Genomic DNA, 21,092 nt, shown 5'->3' with positions numbered 1-21,092 from the left:
ACGTGTTCATCATCTTTATGTTGAGTTGTTCTTCCTCCAAAGGGAGGAACGACAGAAAGTACGTTCATTTTGTTTTGCTTCAATCTTCTTCTACATAAAAAGTCACCGAACAGTAAGTTCATCAACACATTCGCTGATTCGGACCAGAAAGATTTCACAAAGTCCTCACAAACCACATGTACGTTCACGTGGCAGAGCCCTGCAATGGCCAAGAGATCTCTGACCAGAGTCCCAAAACCAGACGATGAGTCAGCATTTCTGCACTTCAGTTTCCCGTCACAGAGTCAAGGATTTCTTTGTGTTTTTGGTGAGATGCCTTCAATAAAGTGCAACACAACTGTGAAGTCTAAACCTGATAATATTGTTACACTTATCCTGTCAGACTTGAGAAACTAATCTTCATATAAACTGGACATCAGTCTCCCGCCCACAGAATCAAACCCCCACAAGCTGCAGGTCAATCCGAGGGTTTTCACGCTTATTACATACAAGAAATGCAGTATTTTGTTTTATTATTATTCTGATTATATTACACTTAAACTGTCTAAAAAGAGGACATTCAAACATTTTAAAGTTTGAATTAAAACAGCTATGTCCTGCATCGTACAACATGAAATACACAGTGTGACCTCGTTGATTGATAAACACGTCGTAGTGGAAGGTTACTTTCTAAATTATCAAACTAGTAATTAAATGTATTTATGTTCATTAAAAGAGACCAACCTTGACAGGAGGACTGGTTTCTGAGCTGCTGCACACAGGTGTCCGTCAAAAGAGAGATGAATGTGTGTGTGTGTGTGTGTGTGTGTGTGTGTGTGTGTGTGTGTGTGTGTGTGTGTGTGTGTGTGTGTGTGTGTGTGTGTGTGTGTGTGTGTGTGTGTGTGTGTGTATTTGCATGTTACAAAACCAGTGATAAACACTTCTCCTTGTGTCTCCTCACGCTGTAGGGAAATGTTCTTTCCATGTGCTGAGAGGATGAGCAGCGACGTGGTTCAGAGAAACATTTATTTCTGTTTTCTTTTATTGATACATTTCTTGATCAACAAGAACGGGGTTCTTTGCAGGGACACCAAACATCACCGTCCGCTCCAAACGTCAAACACAAACTCATTCACTCCCCAACTTCACCGATCAGCCAATCAGCCGCCAAACGAATCCACGAACGATTCATTTGAGCTGTTTCCAATTTCATAACACAGATGCAAATCTATTCATCCATTGAAACGAACAGAATTCAAATCCCTTTAATGTACTCCATGATTGGTGTGTGTTCACGTCGAAGGACTTCATCCTGCAGATAATAATAATGCAAATAACCAGATTAACAGCAGAGTTATGTTACATGTGTTATTTTCATTACCGATGCAGCGTAGAGCACCGTATGATACCGTATGAGAAACTACTTCTACAGACGTGTAGTACTACACAAAGCATTTACCTGTGAGTGCATCTCTATCTTATGATCAGACTCTGAAGTCTGAATCATTTCATCTCATGATTCATCTCAACTTTCTTATAATATCTGTAACATATCAATAAGAGTGTGTTTTCACATCACACCTGTGTGTGTTTTAAGAACACACACAGAGGGTTCGTGTACTCATCATGAGGAGTACAAACTCAGAATACACATGGCATCGAAAACACAAATAAATATCGGATTCAGTACAATAAAGAAATGTCATTCATTTGCATGTTTCACACCCAGATCTGTTCAGTTTAATGTAAAGTTTTAGCTGTTTAAATGTATTTCTTTCACGTATTTCCCAGCTGTATTTGAATGCACCGTAAGGCCTCTCGAGAGCTGTCCGTGGTGCTGAAGCCCCTGAACGTCTCTCCTTCTCCCTCATTGGGCTGCACATCCAGACGATGTTCCGTCTCGTGCCGTCTCGTCTGATCGCTTTAAATTAAAACCCAAAAAAAACTCATGTCTCGTGCGACGCGGGGAGGCTCGTGGGCTGACGTCACATGAGACGTACCGCTCGCTCCCTGCCGAAGATCGTGTGTGCGGGACAGTGGAGGCTAAGCTCCTCCTCTTTCATGGTGCGTTAATATACGGTGGGAGTTATCCGCTCTCTCTGACGTCTGAATCATCAGGATATTATAATAAGTTGTAGTACTATTATTATTTACATTATTAGTAGTATTATTATTATAATTATTATATATATATATTAAAATGTGAGTGCAAAATGCAAAATATTATTATTATTTTTATAATTAATGTTATTTCTGTTCTTATTGTCGTTTGATCTGTAATTATTTGCATCTTATGCTTGCTCAGCACTTTACACGTGCTAAATGAATAACGTGTGACTTGACTCTGAAGCTGCAGAAAATGGAAAATACTAAAGTTAAGTACAAGTACCTGAAAATTATACATAAGTGCAGTATTAGAGTAGCTGCTCCTGCAGGCTGCAGACACTGGGTGTGATCCATCTGTTCACGAGACGATCTTTGTGTGTCTCTCTCTCTCTCTCCCTCTATCTCTCTCTACCGCCCCCCCCCCCCTCGCTCTCTTTCTCTCTCTCCCTCTCTCCCTCTCTCTCTCTCTCTCTCTCTCCCCCCCCCCCCCTCGCTCTCTCTCTCTCTCTCTCAGTGAAAATAGACCCAGCTGGGTTTGTTCTGGCAATCATCGGCATCCTCCACCGATTTCACCAAAATAAACGGACAACATCGACGTCTGGCGCCCGTTAACCGGAGGATTTACCGCCGTTTTTTGGGGGCTTGAATTTACCCCCAGCAGCCTACATTCATAGGCTTTATTTACATTTATATTTGAATCATCTTATTCAGCCCTATTTAGTTGTTCTCCTCAGCCGAAGTGATGTCTGTCGCGGGGTTGAAGAAGCAGTTCCATAAAGCCACTCAGGTAGGAAGAGAAGCGGCCGCTTCATCTCCTCATGTTGTTCCACAGATAATAACCGACGGGATGTATTCATGAGTGGAATAAACATCGCGTTTCCTGTCATGCATTAGCGACAAAAACAATATATATATATATATATTTATCACAATAAATCGCATTTAATTCAGATTTTTGTCGAATGTTGAGAATATTTATATTGAAATTATAGAAACATCTTTATGTCCAGGCTTTAAATATATAAACATGTTTAAAATACACATCTACAGTGACGTTAAGATAACAGTGTGAACATGAACGTGATGTGTGTGTGAAATACAGGCTGGGCTTTTTCTGGCAGTGGATGCATTCAATAACAGGGTAAACCCCCTCACACACACACACACACACACACACACACACACACACACACACACACACACATATCCTGTTACATAATATAGCATCCCAACGTGTGTGTGTGTGTGTGTGTGTGTGTGTGTGTGTGTGTGTGTGTGTGTGTGTGTGTGTGTGTGTGTGTGTGTGTGTGTGTGCGTGTGTGTGTGTGTGTGTGTGTGTGTGTGCGTGCACAGCCGATTGGCTGCATGCAACAGGGAATTCCCTCCATTCCTCTTTTACGTCTTCTGTCCATCTTCACCTCCGTCTCCGTCCTCCTGTCACCTCCTGTTATGACGCCACTCCGTCCTCATTTGAGACCATCTTTTTCCTTCCTCATCCCTCCATCATCCTCCTCTTCCATCTCTTCATCCTCTCTTTTCCATCCGTTTGTCTTGTAACCAGACCTTGAAGTCATCCCTCCATCATTCCCTATTCCCTCTAAATATTCCTCCTCTTCATCCCCCCAACGTAAACTTTATTACACTCCTTTTTGGATGCTTTCCTACCATCCCTCCATCTCTTCTACATCCTTCTGTCTGTCCCTCCATCTTCCTCAACCTCTCTCATCCCTTACTTTCATTTACTTCAAACCTTTCCTCTCTAAACATCCCTCCATCTTTCTTCACTTCCCTCCTATCATCACCCCAAAGTCAATGCAAAGACGCGTCTTTATGACCTCATTATATATTATATTATTGGAGCTGCTACAATGTTAGCATGTTAGCATCTTTTGATCAGTCCTTCATCGTCCACTTTCATCCCTCCATCGTCCCTCTAACCGTCTCTCCATCACACCATCATCTTCTTGTCTCTGAACATTCCTCCGTGCATCTGTACATCACGTCTTTTCATCCATTCATCATTCTTGTAAACAGTTTTTCCATTTTCCTCTAGTCATCCCTCCATCATTGGTCTATCTCTCTAAACATCTACCTCCATCCTCCCTTTCTCATCTTCTACACCCCTTCATGATGCCTCCTAACATCCACCAAGCATCCCTCCATCCTTCTTTGTTGCCAGTCTTTTATCATCCCTCTAAAAACGCTCCTCCATCTTTCTTTTCCCTGAAATCACACATTTCATCCTTTCATATCTCTCTAACCCTCCCTCTCCGTTGTCCCCCCATCTTTTTAAATTACCATCATCCTGTCTCCGCTCCTTTATCCGTCCATCGTTTCTCTGTGATCATCTCTTTCTATCTTTCTTTTTTACCCTCTTTCATCCGTCTTCTCTTCCTCCATAATATTTCATATCACTCCTTCGTCCTTATATTTTCCATTTCACCTCGACTCTTTCCTCCCTCGTCTCCGTCCTTTCACCCTCTTTACGTCCTCCCATCATCCGTTAAATTCTGATTTAGTTTGAAAACAAACAGATGAAGGAGGAGACGTCAACAGATTTGTAGGATCGCTGATATTCAGAAGAACAGAATGAATGAGTCTGACGTGAACAGAAGCAGAGATGAATGAGGATTCCCTTTGACCTTTGAGCCGCTCCGCTTCTTGATGTCCAGTCTGGATGTGAGAGGAGACGGTTTAATGAGACGGACGGACGGACGGACGGACCCGACGTCTGCTCGCTCAGCCTCCACCCAAAACACATTACACCTCCTCCTCCTCCTCCTCCTCCTCCTCCTGGTAACTTATTCTTTATTTAATCAGAGTGCAAACATGAGTCACACATCAGAGGCGTCACTGACAGTGAGCAGAGTTTTCGTCATTAAAGAGCTCGTGATTTGATCCTCGATATTGTTTTAGTATCGACCGGATTGTTTAATATCGTCGTTTTTGCTCAATCTAAAGGCGCTAAAGACAAAAACTAAACTGCTACTCTGACATAAATGTCCTCAACCCTTTAGTTCAGGAGTTCTGTAGGTTCGCTGTGAGGATCGAGAGCATCAACAAGCCTAGAATGAGTAAACTAAGTGACTTTATCTGCTTCATCCTCCACTGAGCCGTCTGAGTCCAGCTCAGTGAACATGTTTCTCTCTCACTCTCAGTAACGTGACCCTCGAGGTGCTTCACCGGCGTCATTAACGCCGCGAAGAGAAACCGGATCAGCATCAACGCACGTCGCTTCCTTTCACGTCTGTCGTTTCTGCTCGACTGTCGACGGGACGAATGCTGCTGATGAAGAGGAGATGATGTTTATTGATCCCTGAGGGAGGAAACTGGGTCACTGCAGCGGAACAAGAGCAGCAACTCGAGATAAAAGCAGAGACACAGTCACACTCAAGTACGACTGAAGTACACATTTGGGGTAGTTGTACTTTACTTGAGTATTTTATTTTCATACTTCAGAGGGAAACATTTCAGGCTTCCAGCGTCACAGACGTGAAGATGTTCTGCTGCTCCTTCTTGATGACGTTAATCATGTAATTAATTAGTAATAGAGTCTTATCTTCATAGTGCGATGCTGATGTTGAGCATGTTAGCATGCTAACATTAGCTCGTCAGCACTAAACACAGCTGAGGCGCGTGAGAAGGTGATGAGTTCTGCAGGTACTCGTTGAACTCTTAGAGAACATGTCGTCCAAGTGCAAATTAAATGATTTGTTGCCAGTATGAACAATCCAGCATATGTCCAGCCTTGTCCTTTTGCTTCTGAAATACAACACATGATCGATACATAGATCATCACACCGATCAGATATCGATCAGCTTCAAACTCCAGATTCTGTGTTCATGATGGACTCAAACCAGAAGACGTGTGTCACAGAGGAGCAGCTGCAGATAAAAGTCACACGAATGACGCGAAGCCGTAAATAGATCTGTGAACGAGCAGCAGACGTTGATGGGAAGACGTCAGACGGCGGTTCCTCTGGAAACAGAGGAGAGAGATGAGCTCATGATGGGATGTCTCTGTGGGACCTGATTGGTCGTCTCTCCGCTGTGGACTCACCGCCGTTGGTCGTCTGTGATGAGCTTCATTCACGGCTCACCGTGGGCGACAGAGTGCATGTTGTGCAGCCGAGATGATGGATAATTACAGATGTTTATATGCAGCGCTGGCACAGCACATAACACAGCACGTAACACAGCACGCAACACCTCGTAGCGTTTCAAAAATGGAACGTGGGATGAAAAATAACATCAATTAATTCCACAACGACGTCGTGGTGAGAAAAGCCTCGCTGGTCCCTGCCTGAAGTGCAACAACTCGTTCAGTCATTGTCCCCTTCCTCTTACCCCCAAATGATGCTTTTATTCTGAAACTACGGTGCCTTCTTCCTGTTCCGTGCAGCAGGTTTCCCTCCTGGACGTTTTGCATTAAAATCACATTATAACACAGAACATATGTGAGTAAATGGAAGAGTTGTAGATAAATGTCGGCATTCATTCATTGATATAATGTGACGAGTTGATTGCTCGTTCTTTATTTATGTGCCTTGTATTAATGCCCTTATTTATATATTTGACTTTATTATTAGTTTGTATTTAGTTTTGTTTTCCTTTTGCATTTTTTCTCTATTTAACGTATTTGTTTCTGTTCTCAGGAAACAATAAGAAACTAATTCTACAAAACAAACAATAGATAAAAAAGCTAGAATTTTAGCTGTAACGAAAATTTACATAAATAAGTATATAATTCATATTTCCTACGTGCAAATACCATATTTGTGATTCTATTATAACAAAGCCGATCATGTATATACTGAATCATGATTGTGTGAGTGAAGCAGGATAGGTGAGTGTGTGTTGCGTTAGCGGTTGTCTCTGGAGGCTCTGGCTCTCTGATCGGGCTGATTGGGTTCCTGCTCTCAGGTGTGAGCTCCTTTGTTGGTCAACGTGGCCTCGGCCAATCAGGTGTGGGCAGCGAGGAGCCGTGGGAACATTAAGACTTGATATGAACGCCGACTTCCTGTCCGCCGAGACCTGAATGTATAGGACACATCTCGCGTGGCTGTCGTGTTTTCACGGATGCACGGTGAGAAGCGGAGCCGAGCGTTTGGCGGCGGCGTGAAGCCGGCCGCTCAGACCAAGATGGCTGCCGCTGCCTCCACCGCCGGCAGGAAATGAGACACCTCGGTCTCACCTGTCTGAATAAAACATGAGGGAGAGAGAGATCAATGATCAGATGTGCATACAGGAGGAGGAGAGGCACGTTAGGAAGAAGCACTTCCTGTTTTCTGATCTGCTCCAGTTTAGTATTTACTGTTGATGCTCGAAGCGTCCTCCATTTTTACCTCTTTGGGAATTTAGTTTTCCTTCCTAACTGCGTCTTCTTTGCAGTTTTATTTAAGTCTTTTATTTATGTATTTGTCAGTTAAATCTCCTGTAAGTTGAAGCGACCTCCTGGACAGATATTTCACATTAAAAGCCCTCCCGTGGCTCAAAGGACCTAATTATCCTAAATTTTCACAATTACGTCCACTATTCTACACAGTTCATGCTCGTCATCAGACGCTGATTTCACAACAACGGGCTTAAACGTCAGCAGGTGTTGAGTTTTACTGACGAATCCTGAACAGAAAGCAAGAAACCTGCAAAGTGTCTTTGACTTCATGACTCGTCACTACTTGTGCTGCTATGACGCTGCGTTTAAACATTGAATTTGTCCATTTAGAAGTCAAAGCTGAGCTTCACTGGGCTTCTTTTGTGTTGACCGTGGACGTTATTGAGGCTGTTTTTAGCTCGTTGTTTTATTTGAATACTGAATAAATGTGAGAACTTGTGGAGAGTGAAGAGAGAGAGAGAGGAAGAGGAGACGATGGAGAGGAAGGAGGGAAGAGGATAAGAAGATGATTATTTACAGAGAGAGCTTTTTAAAACAACGTAGCATCAAAGCTGAATAATGAAAAAGGAAAAGTTTAAACAATAAAATAACTACATTTAGAAATATATCCATGCGCACATATAGATGAGGGGATGAGGAGTGAAGTAAAGACTAAATATAAAATATAAAGGATGGTCGATGAAGGCTGCAGGCTGCATCTTTGTCTCTGTTGCTTCCTGATCAAACACACCAAACCCTCGCCACGGTGTTGTCGTGGCAACACACACACACACACACACACACACACAGCGCTGTGCTCTGGTTGGCTCTCTCAATAATTGATCAGCCTTGAGGCCATCGCTCGTGGCGGAGCAGCAGAGGACGGACGAGGAGTGTTTCCTGTTTCCTGTTTCCTGTTTCCTTCACCTTTTTGGTTTCAGACGTTCTCATCAAATGTCAAAAACATCTCCTTTACCTTTGACCTCTGACCTCCTCACCGTCTGCAGCTTCTTGTGGTGCCGACGCAGCGCTCAACTCCTTCCTTTAGAGATCGATGAAAGCTGGAGGATTGCAGTTCTCTCATTGGCCGGTTTGAACGTCAGGGGGCGGAGCCACATATGAATATCGCTCGTTGACTCCAGGGAGAACGTTCAAAATGTTCGCGGACACAAAAGAAATATGGCGACAGTCGGCGATATCGATATCTTTGCGCGGCTCTACGAAGTATTTCACAATCTTTTCCGAAACTTAACTTCGTAGGTTTGTCGCTTAAACCTGAATGAGTTGTTTCCTGTGAAGATGGAGGTTTATTTTGAAGAGACTGTATGCATGTAGCTGACACGCGTTGCTGGACTTTCGTAGTTAAATGCAGGAAAAGTTTGTCAGATACGAACCGCTGCGTGAGGAGCGTCTGCAGCGTAGACGTGTCTGTCTCTCTTAAGAACCAAATAATTGACGTGAAAATCTATTTTAAATTCCTTTCCTTCTTTGATTTTTCCCTTCTCTTTGTGTGTGTGTGTTTGTGTTCTCTGTCACTTCATGAAGACGTAGAGAACACATCGCCGAGCTGCCGTGCATTCTAAAATGATTCCTCTTTGAAAGCCCAGTTCGGAGTACTTGTCTTTATTACGGCTGCTCTCTGTGCCGGCTCGTGTCTCTTTGCCGGGGCGTCTTTATTGCCTCTTCAGTCCTGAGTGGTTCTCTAAAGAGCCACAACACGGCTCCAGCGGCGCCGACACATTCTGAACGTGGTGTGTGTGGAGTGTTGGAGGGACGGCGGGTCACAGGAAGTGGATGGTGAAACATTACCGTGTTTTAAACGTGATTAATGTAACAGGACGCCCGGCTAATGAGCTGATGTTTAATTAAAGGTACCCATCTTAGACAGAGCCAGTCCCAACTAGCTGTGACCAGACCTTATGCTAAGCTAACCAGCTGCTGGCTGTAGCTTCACATCATGAGACAGATATCAGAGCGGTGTCAATCTTTGCATGTAACGCTCGGCGTCGTGCAGTAGATTCATGGGAACACGAGAGGGGCCGTGCAGCGTGTTGCTTGTGTTTAATGTGCAGTTGTGTGGCTGTGATGTGCGTTACATGTTGCTTTGTGTGTCTCGCTTTCTTTTTCATGTACTTCCATGGAGACGGCGGTAAAGATAAGACGATGTGTCGTGTGTCTTATCATGTGTGCAGCCTTTGAGTCCGAGACAAATGTCCTAATAAAGTGTATCGTATCGTATCGTATCGTATCGTATCGTATCGTATCGTATCGTATCGTATCGTATCGTATCGTATCGTAGTAGCTGTAAACGGGTTAAAGTGATGAAGAGTGAACACCGTGGTTATCTTCGCCTCTAGAAGAGCAACACTATGAACTGTGAAAAGGCGAGAGTCTCTTGAGACCCAGAGAACCTGGTTCTTCACATGAAGAAGTGGAACATTGTTCCTTTAAGAGGTGATTTGTGGTTATTCCTCATTCTGCTTCACAGAAGGCTCCGAGTTTAGTTCATAAAACCTCGAGATTGTTTCTCATTATGAAGCAGCTGATCAGTTATCTTCCTGAGTTTGACAGGAGTATTCCCTAATCCCCCCCCCCCCACACACACACACACACACACACACACACACACACACACACACACACACACACAGTCATTTCACAGCCTGAGACTTCCAGCAGCTCAACGCTGAAAACGATATATTTTGCGTTGCCTTCATGATTAGATTAAATCTTTCTTTATTATATATTTTATTTTCTCTTTGTCAGCTGAACATCTCGTCTCTTGGTTCTCTACATCTTATTTTATTTATCTCTTCTTTGCTTTTAATCTTCTTTGTCACTCGTTTCTTCTTTTCACACTTTCCCACCACTGAGTCACTGACATCCTTTGTGTGTGTGTGCGTGTGTGTGTGTGTGTGTGTGTGTGCGTTACAGTAGTAGCACGTGACCCCCGTTATATAACCACATCATGACACACTCAGGAAATTAAACATATTAAATGTTTAAATGCAATGAAAAATTTCCAAATTTGTTCTTTATTTACACAGAAAATATTTTGGAGTTTGGTTGGTGGCGAGTTGAATCCTTCTTAGATGATTCTAGAGGAATAGTAGAGAGTGAGCCTTGTTATATAACTCTTTGTCACACACACACACACACACACACACACACACACACACACACACAACTGAAAGCTACTGAAGCTTGCTAACAGGACGAGATATTCACAGTTTCACAGAAAGATTCTTATTTTCGTGATTTCTTGAATCATTCCGGTGAAGTTACAACACTTTACTCACTCGTGTGCTGCAGAGATCTAGAGTCACTGCAACATCACCACCATGACGATGACGATGATGATGATGATGGTGAGGAGGAGGAGGAACAGACATTTTAACGTAAAAAAAACACATTTTATTTTGAAAGAGCCTACAGCTGACGGGCTCTGGGAAGCTACTGACGTTAAACAATCAAACCGCTCAAAAACAGAAGCTTCATTTTCCTAATAAGCGTTTTCTCTGCTGTGTGTGGAGCGTTGGTCCTCATAAACCGGAGCAGTTCTGGATCTCGGGCACAAGTTCTGGATCAGGACTTGATTGACTCCCAGAGGAGCATCTCAGGGCTGAGAAGAAACAGAAAGACCTCTCACGTTACTTGCTCACTGGACGTATGAATACACGTCATTCATTAACTTCAAGTGTGAGCCGTCTCTCTGAATATCACTGCCGTTACTTCCTCCTCCTCCTCCTCCTCCTCCTCCTCCTCCTCCTCCTCCTCCTCCTCCTCCTCCTTCTCCTCTTCCTCTTGTTAATAATGCACGAGTGTTGGTGTTTGTGTTGCTCTGCAGTCACAGCCGGGCTTCCTGCAGGAATCTAACCGACAGTTAATATGCATCAGCAGAGCACTGAGACCCTGCAGGAGTTAAAACACAACTCATAGAGCTGAACACTGATCCTCCGCTCAACTTCTTCAACTCAAAATATGAGCGAGATGTTTTCCTCAGGAGTCGGTGGAGACCAAAGACGGAGCTAAGAGAGAGCGAACGTTGGACGAAGACTCCCGATGAATCCTGTCTCGTTCTGGGATAAACACAGCGTCTGAGCTTTAAAATGAATCAGAATCAATCAAATGATTTGATGCTACTTAAAGAAACAAGCCGTCTGTACCGATTACGTACCAGTTTTCTCCTCTTTTTATCTCTTCAAACTCATTTGTAACCCTACACGTCATGAAAGCTATCGCTGTCTTTCACTCTGATTTACTGCAGGATTAAATCTCTCTCTCTCTCTCTCTCTCTCTCTCTCTCTCTCTCTCTCTTTGGTAATTAAATAGCTGCTGTATTCCTCTGATGAGTAACTTGTGACAAAACAAATCATAATTCCTCAGATTTATAAAGCCGGGAGGAAGAACAGACGTTCAGGGTTTCCTCGTTGCGCTTCTCTGTCGGCGAAGCCTTGCATCGTTTTGCTGAGCATCCCTCAGTCCTCTGATGATGTAACCCTCCTCGCTGCTGTTAAAATAAATGCACCGTGTGGAGAAACCTGACTCAGAGACAGTTTGAGTCACAGAGTCATCGCTGGGAGGCAACGCACAATCCAGCTGATCGTTAGAGCTTCTGAACCACGTTAAAGCTGCACCGGACGTCAGTTTATAAGAAAAGCTGCATCTGTCACGTGCTCCTCTGGCTGATTCTCATTGTGTGAAACAAGTGATGAAGCCGGCGAGCGACAGCAGCATCGTGAGCCTCTTCACCTCCATCCCAAAATATGACAATTCTGCTTCACAAAGGTCTGAAAAGTTAAAGTTAAAGGAAGAAGAAAAACTTCCGCCACACTAACTTTTCCACAGCGCAGCTTTGTTTTTGCAGCTGTGCACAAATTGAAAATGTAAATAAAAACATTTCGATGTAAAATCATTGAAAGTGTTGACTCAGCACAAAGAAACACTAAAGTGTGTCCGCATACTTTTGGCCACATGGTGTCCACTACAGCTTCTGTTTAGCTGCACGTGTGTTCAACTTAAATCACACTGAAGTGGTTCAAACTGGGCTTTGAAGTTGCTGATGCTGCAGCTCCGAATGTATGCTTTGAAATGCAGGAAAGCGTAATCACTTTAAGAAGATTTCTGGGTAATTGAATTGTATGAATATTAGCGGCACAATAAGACTGAGCTGGTCATTAATCCAGCCTTTAATCCATCTCCAGTCCAAGAAGGCGTCTCGAGTGTTTTGGCCGTTCAGACTGATGGATGAACCGACTCCGGCTGCCAAAACTTCTCCCTCCTCCCCGGTTCTTATTTCTACCCGCTGATTCTCCTCCACACCGGATAAACGCCCTCTGGAGAGGAGGAGGAGGAGGATATGTCTGCTCCATCTCCCGTCAGGGCACCGCGACCTGTGACCTCCTCGCTGTCAGTATATCTCCAATAACTCCAAAAAATATATTAAAAAAGGGCCTGAAAGAGAAGGGAGAGGAAGGGAGGAAAGGAAGGAGTGAGGAGAAGTGAGCAAGAGATGGAGGAGGTTGGAGAAAATATAGCTGGAGGAGGAGGAGGAGGAGGAGGAGGAGGAGGAGGAGGAGGAGACAAAACAAAAGGGCAGAAACTGAGAACAGGCCACAGTGGAGGAGGAACAGATGCCTCAGCGTTCGTTCTCCTGTGTGTGTGTGTGTGTGTGTGTGTGTGTGTGTGTGTGTGTGTATGTGTGTGTGTGTGTGTGTGTGTGTGTGCGTGTGTGTGTGTGGAATGACTTCCCCTGCCAGCACCCATGGGTGCATTTTTGAGTTTTCTTTTCTTGTGATTAGTGCCGCCGAAACTTTAAAGCTTTTTGCAAAACTCTTAAAGATACACGGACGAGTATCGATCTGTTATGATGTAAACCGTGAAGTCTGGTTTCTGCACCGAGGTTTGTTTTGTGTTTGAGGGAATCAACACACTTCATGTGCGCTGATTAAAGAGCCTTAAACCGGCGGTGTGGGAGTGTTTTGGATAAGAAATAAGAAGAGAGTCATGTGACACAGTTTAACCGTCACGGTGTGAAAGTTTCACTGCCGATCCTCGTCGGCCTAGATTCAGTAATAATGTGCCATCTGGAGATCTGCATTGATGCTTTTTAGTCTTTATAACATGTTAATTAACGCTGACGCCAACAGCTGTTATTAACAGGAAATGAGCCGCACGACTCCGGTGTGGACGTTCCATTTAGTGACACTACGGTGCGTTCAAGCACCACTCAGTACAAACGAGTGTTGGATGAAAGTGAGTTATAACGTTATCATGATGTGTTCAAGTGGAATCGTGTAAGATGTGGTTTTTGGAGAGAGAACCTTAGAGAACGGGCAGAAATCTGAACAGTTAAACGGCTGCTAGCCGCCGGCTCAGTCGCCGCCATGTTGAGAGCCGTGTGGAGTCAACAGAGACGCTCTGAATGTGAAGAGAGACGGTGGAACACGAGTTATGTAACCGTGTGTTACAACTGGACCGAGTATTCCTTACAGACAAGTGGAGGCCTGTGTGTGCGTGTGTGCGTGTGTGTGTGTGTGTGTGTGTGTGTGTGTGTGTGTGTGTGTGTGTGTGTGTGTGTGTGTGTGTGTGTGTGTGTGTGTGTGTGTGTGTGTGTGTGTGTGTGTGTGTGTGTGTGTGTGTGGTTTCTTGGAAACATGAGAGCACCCAGTCAGATCCCTGTCTCCATGGAAACTGCATCTTCCTCCTCATCTGTCTGTCCTTCTCACTTTTTGGTAGCCTATTGTTTTTGTATACACACACACACACACACACACACACACACACACACACACACACACACACACACACACACACACACATCTCTTTGATTAAAGCATGTCCTCTCTGACACCCACACACACTCAGGTGTGTACGCGGTTACATAAACACTCACATGTTTACCTTCATGTTGGCATGGTTTGTTAGTTTCATGAAGAAGATGTGTGACATCTGCCTCACGGACCAGAAACACACACACACACACACACACACACACACAGCATTAGCAGCACAGTCAACAAACTGCATTCCTGTTGATGTGTCTGCATGATGAGCTTCTGTGTGAGCAGCAGCAGAAGGATTCAGATCCTGAACGAGACGTTCATGTAAAAGATGAAAGGCCTGCATTCCTGCATCCCACTTCACCTGGAGTGGGATGATTTTGTAACTCAGCACCATTTCCTCTCAAATCTTAATCTGAAATTAGACAAATTGTCTCATGAATGAGATTTTGAAGGGCTTTTATTTTGAAAAGCTGCATCAGAATGTCCCGGTTCTGTCTGAGTGACACCTTGAGGTGCTGTTAACGTTACTGCGAGGAACCTTGAACCGCTTATGAAAACAGTCTCAATTTAGTACCGATGGTTCTATATGGAGGGAAGGGAGGAACCAGAACCAGAACCAGGACTGAGAGGAGCCGACTGTCAGACCTGCTGCAGTAACACGAGAGGTTAAAGAGACTCTGGTGCTCAGAGACACTACCGCTTTAGTCCACAGGGGGCGACAGAACCAGAAGTATTATCACCTACATGTGCTTAACTTTGTTCCTCGGGTCCTTGCACTTGTTATACTTGTTGTCATCTCTCACAGATACTTTATCTATTTTGTTCCCAATGACTTCATATCATTGTTTTCTCTTTTAATTCATGTTTATTTTAAATACCAATGTATTGGGGTCTCGGGGGATCCAAGACAATCACATCTGAACCCTGACGAGGAGACACAACCAGACGCTGCTCATTCGTAAGAAATCAGAAGCCAGAAATCGTGCAGAACAACTGATTTCATCTTTTAAGATGTACTACAAACGCTTAACTCGTTGTTTTTTTTAAGTATAATATTTTCCAGTAAAATGTAGTTGAGTAGAAAATTAAATATACTCAAATGAAGTACAACCTCAATTAGCATTTTAAACAACCCTAACAGTTCAACCCTTGTCTTTGTGAAGCTTCTCTATGGCTGCCATGCTGTATATGTTAATTAGCTAGACTACAAATCTCTGTTTTTATTATTTTTGTATTAGCATCAGCAGCATGTGTGTGTGTTATCCATGCAGGATACGCTGCATGGATAACACACACACATGACATGTTGTCCATAGTGGAAATGTCCGTGTCTCTGCAGTGTTCTCCTGTTGCCTCTGTATGAATGCATTGATTTATGGGTATATATGCTGCATTAGTACGTGTGTGTGTGTGTGTGTGTGTGTGTGTGTGTGTGTGTGTGTGTGTGTGTAGCCCACTAAAGCGTGGGTGGCTGCTGTGAGTCACGATCGTGGAGAATCCCACTCTGCTCCTCGTCCCTCCTCCTCTCCTGCCTCCTGCACCCTGAGGCGATTAGAAAGCGAGCGGCGTCTCTCTGCCGCGCCGCCGCGAGGACGACCTGCAGCAGAACAGAGATGTGGCCGAGGTGGTGAAGTCTGAACGCAGTCACGATGTTAACGTGGCCCTGCTTTGTTTGCTCCACTGTAGCTCGTGAAAAGTTCACTTTTTTACAGATACGTGGTTCTCACAGGACAGCGAAACATCAGATGTTGATCTGAATACTTCTTCCACAACGTTTACATATATTATGCATATCAAAAAATAAATGTTGTGGCACATCAAGCGAAAAGAACACCTTAATATTCATGAATATATAAAAATAATGACTGAACTTGTCTCTGAACTCTTCGGCTGCTTTTAATGTTAAAACCATGAAACCAGTGAAGCTCAGCTGAGGTGTAGGCAGAAGGATCCTCTCTTTCTTCTCTCAGTGGGTTCAAAACATGAAAGTCTTTCTTTGTTTCTTTGTGTTTCCTGTTACAGAAAGTCAGTGAGAAGGTTGGAGGGGCGGAAGGAACCAAGCTCGATGATGACTTCAAAGAAATGGAAAAGGTAAATACAGATCTATCTTATTCGTGTATATATATATATATAGTTTTTCTTGTTTTGTAGATGTCACATACATCAGTTAAGAATTTAATTAAATGTTTACCTAAAAAACAGTTTGTAACTTGTTTTCAGGGGTTTAACACTGCAGCTGCTTCACAATAATGGGCCCCAATGTATAAGACTGTGTTTTTACGGTAAAGTAGATTTCTGACGTGATAGCTTCCCTTAAACAAAGAAATACTTTGATTTGCTTTCTAGCTGAGAGTTAGATGAGAAGATTGATACCACACTCGCATATGGCCGTTATATAGATACATATAAGGCTGCTGCCGGTTAGCTTAGCTTAGCATAAAGAGTCTGGCACACAGCTCCCCGTAAAGCTGAGTTGTTGTTGTTTTTTGCATGAAACCAACACGATTGTTGAGCTTTAGAGTTCTTGGTTACGTCGGTGGATTTTGTCAGAGCCCGGCTATCAGTTTACCCCCGTCTCCAGTCTTAATGCTAAGCTAAGCTAACAAATGTGAGAGTAGTATCTATTCATCTAACTCTCTGCCTGAATACAAATAAATGTATTTCCCAAAATGTCAAACTATTCCTTTAAGATTTGGAGCAAATCTTCATTTACATTTCTCAGTTTTTCTTTTGTGCATTCATTGAGTGAAGAGCTGCTTCTCATCTATCAACGTATATAAATATCTACATTTAGTGTTAAGTAGGTTCATGTTCTCACGATGTCCCTGATGTGTTTTCCTCTGCAGAAGGTGGACGTCACCAGCAGAGCGGTGTTGGACATCATGACCAAAACTACAGAGTACCTACAACCTAATCCAGGTATCAGACGCACACTCAGACCGCCACAACACGTAGAGCAAAACCAGTCACTGATGATTTTAACCCTCCAGCATCCAGAGCCAAGCTGAGTATGATCAACACCATGTCAAAGATGCGCGGGCAGGAAAAGGGTCCCGGGTACCCGCAGGCTGAGAGCGTCCTGGGAGACGCCATGTTAAGGTTTGGACGGGAGTTAGGGGAGGAGTCCAGCTTCGGTAAGTGGGAACGTACACACATTTAGGGTGCTACGATATCGACGAAGGCCTGTTGGTTTAGAGGGGTTTCAGCTCTTTTTGTCTGGAGGCCAATATATAGTTTTGGGTCTGTACTTTCACTAAACTTAGAAACTGTGGACTCTGTAATTGCTGCAGGAATGACGTATTTTTGTACGCCAACTCTGAAGTTGGTATCGCACATGGTTAAAAAAGCCAAAGGGATTATTGCAGAAAATGAACTGTCGCGAACACTTATGACACTTACACGTTTTGTTCAACAAGATAATCTTCACCAATGAACACAACTTTTATGATTTTTGAAGCGTGAATGCAACCAGCAGAAGTAAAGAGCTAACATCAGGCTACCACGGTCACATGACCACTAAGCTACAGCAGGACTAGTGTTCTAGTGAGGACGTTAAGTCGTCTCATTTACACTCTTTCTTAAGACACATAGAAGCTTCTAAATTCACCAGAGGGGTGTTTACTGACCTATTTTATACCAGAGAACTGAACGTTAAAATCATTGACTTCCAGACGAGGGTACAGAAAGTACAGAAATGTAGACTCATTTCCTGGTTTTATGACTCATTCCTGCAGCACTCTATAGGTTTACGTTATGGCCACCAGTGTTAATTATTTAAACTGAAATCATCTCCTGAATTCATTCATAATTGATTTAAGGTGAATTGATTTGAAATGTAAATTGTAAAATGTATTCATTCTTTAGCTCCCACCTTCTGTTAGCGGTGCAGAAAAACACATTTTAAGCTCTGCGATTGGATGTTTCTTGTCAAAATGCACCTTGGAAGTCACAGTTAACATCTAACTCAAGGCTTTTTATGAAAGATTCAGCCTTGTACCTTTTGATTGTTTTGTATCAAAGAACCAGTTGTTCATCTTTTGTACTGATGATTAAAGTGCTTCAACAGAGAGTCGCGCCACACAAAAATAAATTGATATTTTCTCCGTCTCTATTTTCCCCTCATCCTGTCCGTTCATCACAGGTTTGGCGCTGATCGATGCCAGCGAGTCGATGAAGGAGCTCGGGGAGGTGAAGGACGCTCTGGACATGGAGGTCAAACAGAACTTCATCGACCCGCTGCAGAACCTCCACGACAAAGACCTCAAAGAGATACAGGTGAGCAAAACCCTGGGATTGGTTCCCAGTTGAAAGGCTTTGATGAAGACACGAGGTCATCTGATGCACTGAACCTGAATGTATATATGTGAAACAATGGAAAACGTAATGGAGAGAGTTAGATGCTGTGTTGACAAATTGTAAATGGTTTCTAAAGTGATGTTTATTCCATTCCTCTCATCTCTTGTTGCAGCACCACCTGAAGAAGATGGAGGGCCGCCGTCTGGACTTCGACTACAAGAAGAAGCGCCAGGGGAAAGTCCAGGACGATGAACTCAAACAGGCGCTGGAGAAGTTCGACGAGAGCAAAGAGATCGCGGAGCAGAGCATGTTCAACCTGCTGGAGAGCGACGTGAGGACTTCTCTTTATTCATGTCTGCTTCAGGCCCTGCAGCTATTTTCATAGGCAATTAATCTGTCAATTATTATCTATAGCAATCAATCAAATGTCAAAGAAGCAGTCCAAAAACAAATACATTTAATTTACTACAATGTAAGAGGACGAAAAGCAACAAATTCTCACATAAGCTGGAATCCTCAACTGGACTTAAACGAATGATTAGAATAGTTGCAGATTGATCAACTAGTCGATGCAGCTTGAGTCTGCTTTAAAGTAATTTCACCGGAATTACTTTTTGCATCAGTTGACCGTTGAACGTTTAGTAAATGTGGACATTCACAGAAACAAAAAGAGCAAAACAAACTGAAAAGAAATGGAAACAGAATTCTAATCAGATTTTGCCCCGAGGGGAACTGCAGGGACTTCATTTATAAACCACAGTGAATCAGCATTTTGACTCAGCGATCCTGTACCGCGCTGTGCCAAGCCAGACCCGGGCCCAGCATGGGTACAGAACAGGTTGTGCTGTTGAAAAAAAGTGTTAGTGTATGTGTGTGTGTGTGTGTGTGTGTGTTGCAGATAGAACAGGTGAGCCAGCTGGCAGCGTTGGTTCAAGCTCAGTTGGAATACCACAGCCGCTCTGCCGAAATCCTCCAACAGCTCTCCAGTAAGGTGGAGGAAAGGTACTGATTCATGTGCCTACCTGGGATGAATGTAAACCAATAGAAACAGATGGTGGTTAGACAAACCTTTTTTTGTTTGTTTCTGGCCCTTTCAGGATAAAAGAAGTGTCCGCTAAACCGAGGAAGGAGTACGCTCCTAAACCCAGAATGACCCTGGAGCTGCTGCCCCCCAGCGAGAGCCACAACGGCGGGATAAACTCGGCCAAATCGCCCGGAAGATCACCAGGTACAGAGCGGGAGTGCGTTCTGGGTTGGTGAATGAATGCTTGACCAAACCAAGATACGTTTTTGCTTGTTGCCATCTTGGCTCTCTGCAACCAGGCGGCAGCCTCCGGTTTCGGCAGAGTGAAGCCGATGCGGAAGTGTCGTAGAACTTGCATTCTCTCTAATGTCCATCAGGGGGAGACTCCTCTTGTTGTATAGAAGTCTATGAGAAAATGACTCTACTTCTCTCTTGATTTATTACCTCAGTAAACAGACAGTAGACCTGTCAATCACTGTGTAGCCCCGCCCTAAAGCATCCCCTGCTTTATGGTCTGTGTGACTCTAAATGGACCATCATTTACTAAATGAACATCATGCTGTATTGAAGAAGACTTGAAACTAGAGATTGAGACCATAAACTCATGTTCACAATGTTTACTGAGGTAATAAATCAAGAGAGAAGTAGAGTCATTTTCTCATAGACTTCTATACAACCAGAGGAGTCGCCCCCTGGTGGACATTAGATAGAATGCAGGTTTAAGGAACTTGTGCAAGGTACCTAGGTTGTCGCCTTGTAAAATATGACAACTAGAAGCCGTAGCCCTTCGATTACAATTCCTATACCTCTTGTGTCCGTCCCTTCACAGCCCCCATGGACCAGCCCTGTTGCCGAGCGCTCTACGACTTCGATCCAGAGAACGAAGGCGAGCTGGGCTTCAAGGAGGGCGATGTCATCACCCTGACCAATCAGATCGATGACAACTGGTACGAGGGCATGATCAATGGCCAGTCGGGCTTCTTCCCCATCAACTACGTGGATATCCTGGTTCCACTCCCTCATTAGGAATCCCGCCAATGACCCCTCGACCAATCCAGACACCCCGGAGAAAACAGCCTGTACTTGCATAAACAACAAAAGCACGCCCTCCTTCTACTACTTCTTCTTCTTCTGTGCTTCTGTGCGATTCTGCTTTCACAAAACGGGACTGAAATGACGGAGACGGGGGATGAGGCGGTAGTACGGGATTAGAGAAGGAGAAGAAGAAAGGGGGGATTTGAGGATTTCCTCACGTTAAGAGCTGCAGAACAGAAGGAACGAGAAGGGATGATCTTTTACGGCGCTCGCTCAGCCGGGCGGCACCGGAGACCCAATGAGGCTTTGGAGACTTGAGGCGCGGTGTATATGTACATGCATGTTTGTGTCTGTAAGTGCGTTTCGACCTGTTCTTACTCTGCGGCCGAGCCAGCACAAAGCTCTGCTTGTCCGTTAAACTGCCTGACAGCTGTTTTTGTAATGCTGTCTTCTTCTTCTCTTCTCAAGTTTCTTGCTGTACTTCTGACTTTTC

The 21,092-nt window shown here is 43.9% G+C and overlaps 1 protein-coding gene across 2 annotated transcripts; it reads left to right on the top strand.

Annotated features, from left to right (window-relative positions):
• Window positions 1-2,827: 2,827 nt before the first annotated feature.
• Window positions 2,828-20,590, top strand: LOC306714716 (endophilin-A1-like; the record flags this gene model as incomplete). 2 transcript variants are annotated; one of them, XM_079184829.1, is made up of 9 exons in its annotated part: window positions 2,828-2,872; window positions 16,267-16,335; window positions 17,091-17,163; window positions 17,235-17,378; window positions 18,386-18,519; window positions 18,713-18,871; window positions 19,439-19,542; window positions 19,638-19,768; window positions 20,394-20,590. In XM_079184829.1, 9 exons carry the CDS (start codon window positions 2,828-2,830, stop codon window positions 20,588-20,590), a joined length of 1,056 nt encoding a protein of 351 aa, XP_079040955.1. The 2 variants fall into 2 exon arrangements, with proteins under 2 accessions (XP_079040955.1, XP_079040954.1); XM_079184828.1 differs by having other exon boundaries at window positions 19,638-19,792.
• Window positions 20,591-21,092: the final 502 nt, after the last annotated feature.

This window comes from Pholis gunnellus (genome assembly GCF_910591455.1).
Source record: "Pholis gunnellus genome assembly, chromosome: 23".
NCBI classification, from domain to species: Eukaryota; Metazoa; Chordata; class Actinopteri; order Perciformes; family Pholidae; genus Pholis; species Pholis gunnellus.
The sequence above is the reverse complement of the archived record's forward strand: the minus strand, read 5'-3'. Positions and strand labels throughout refer to the sequence as shown.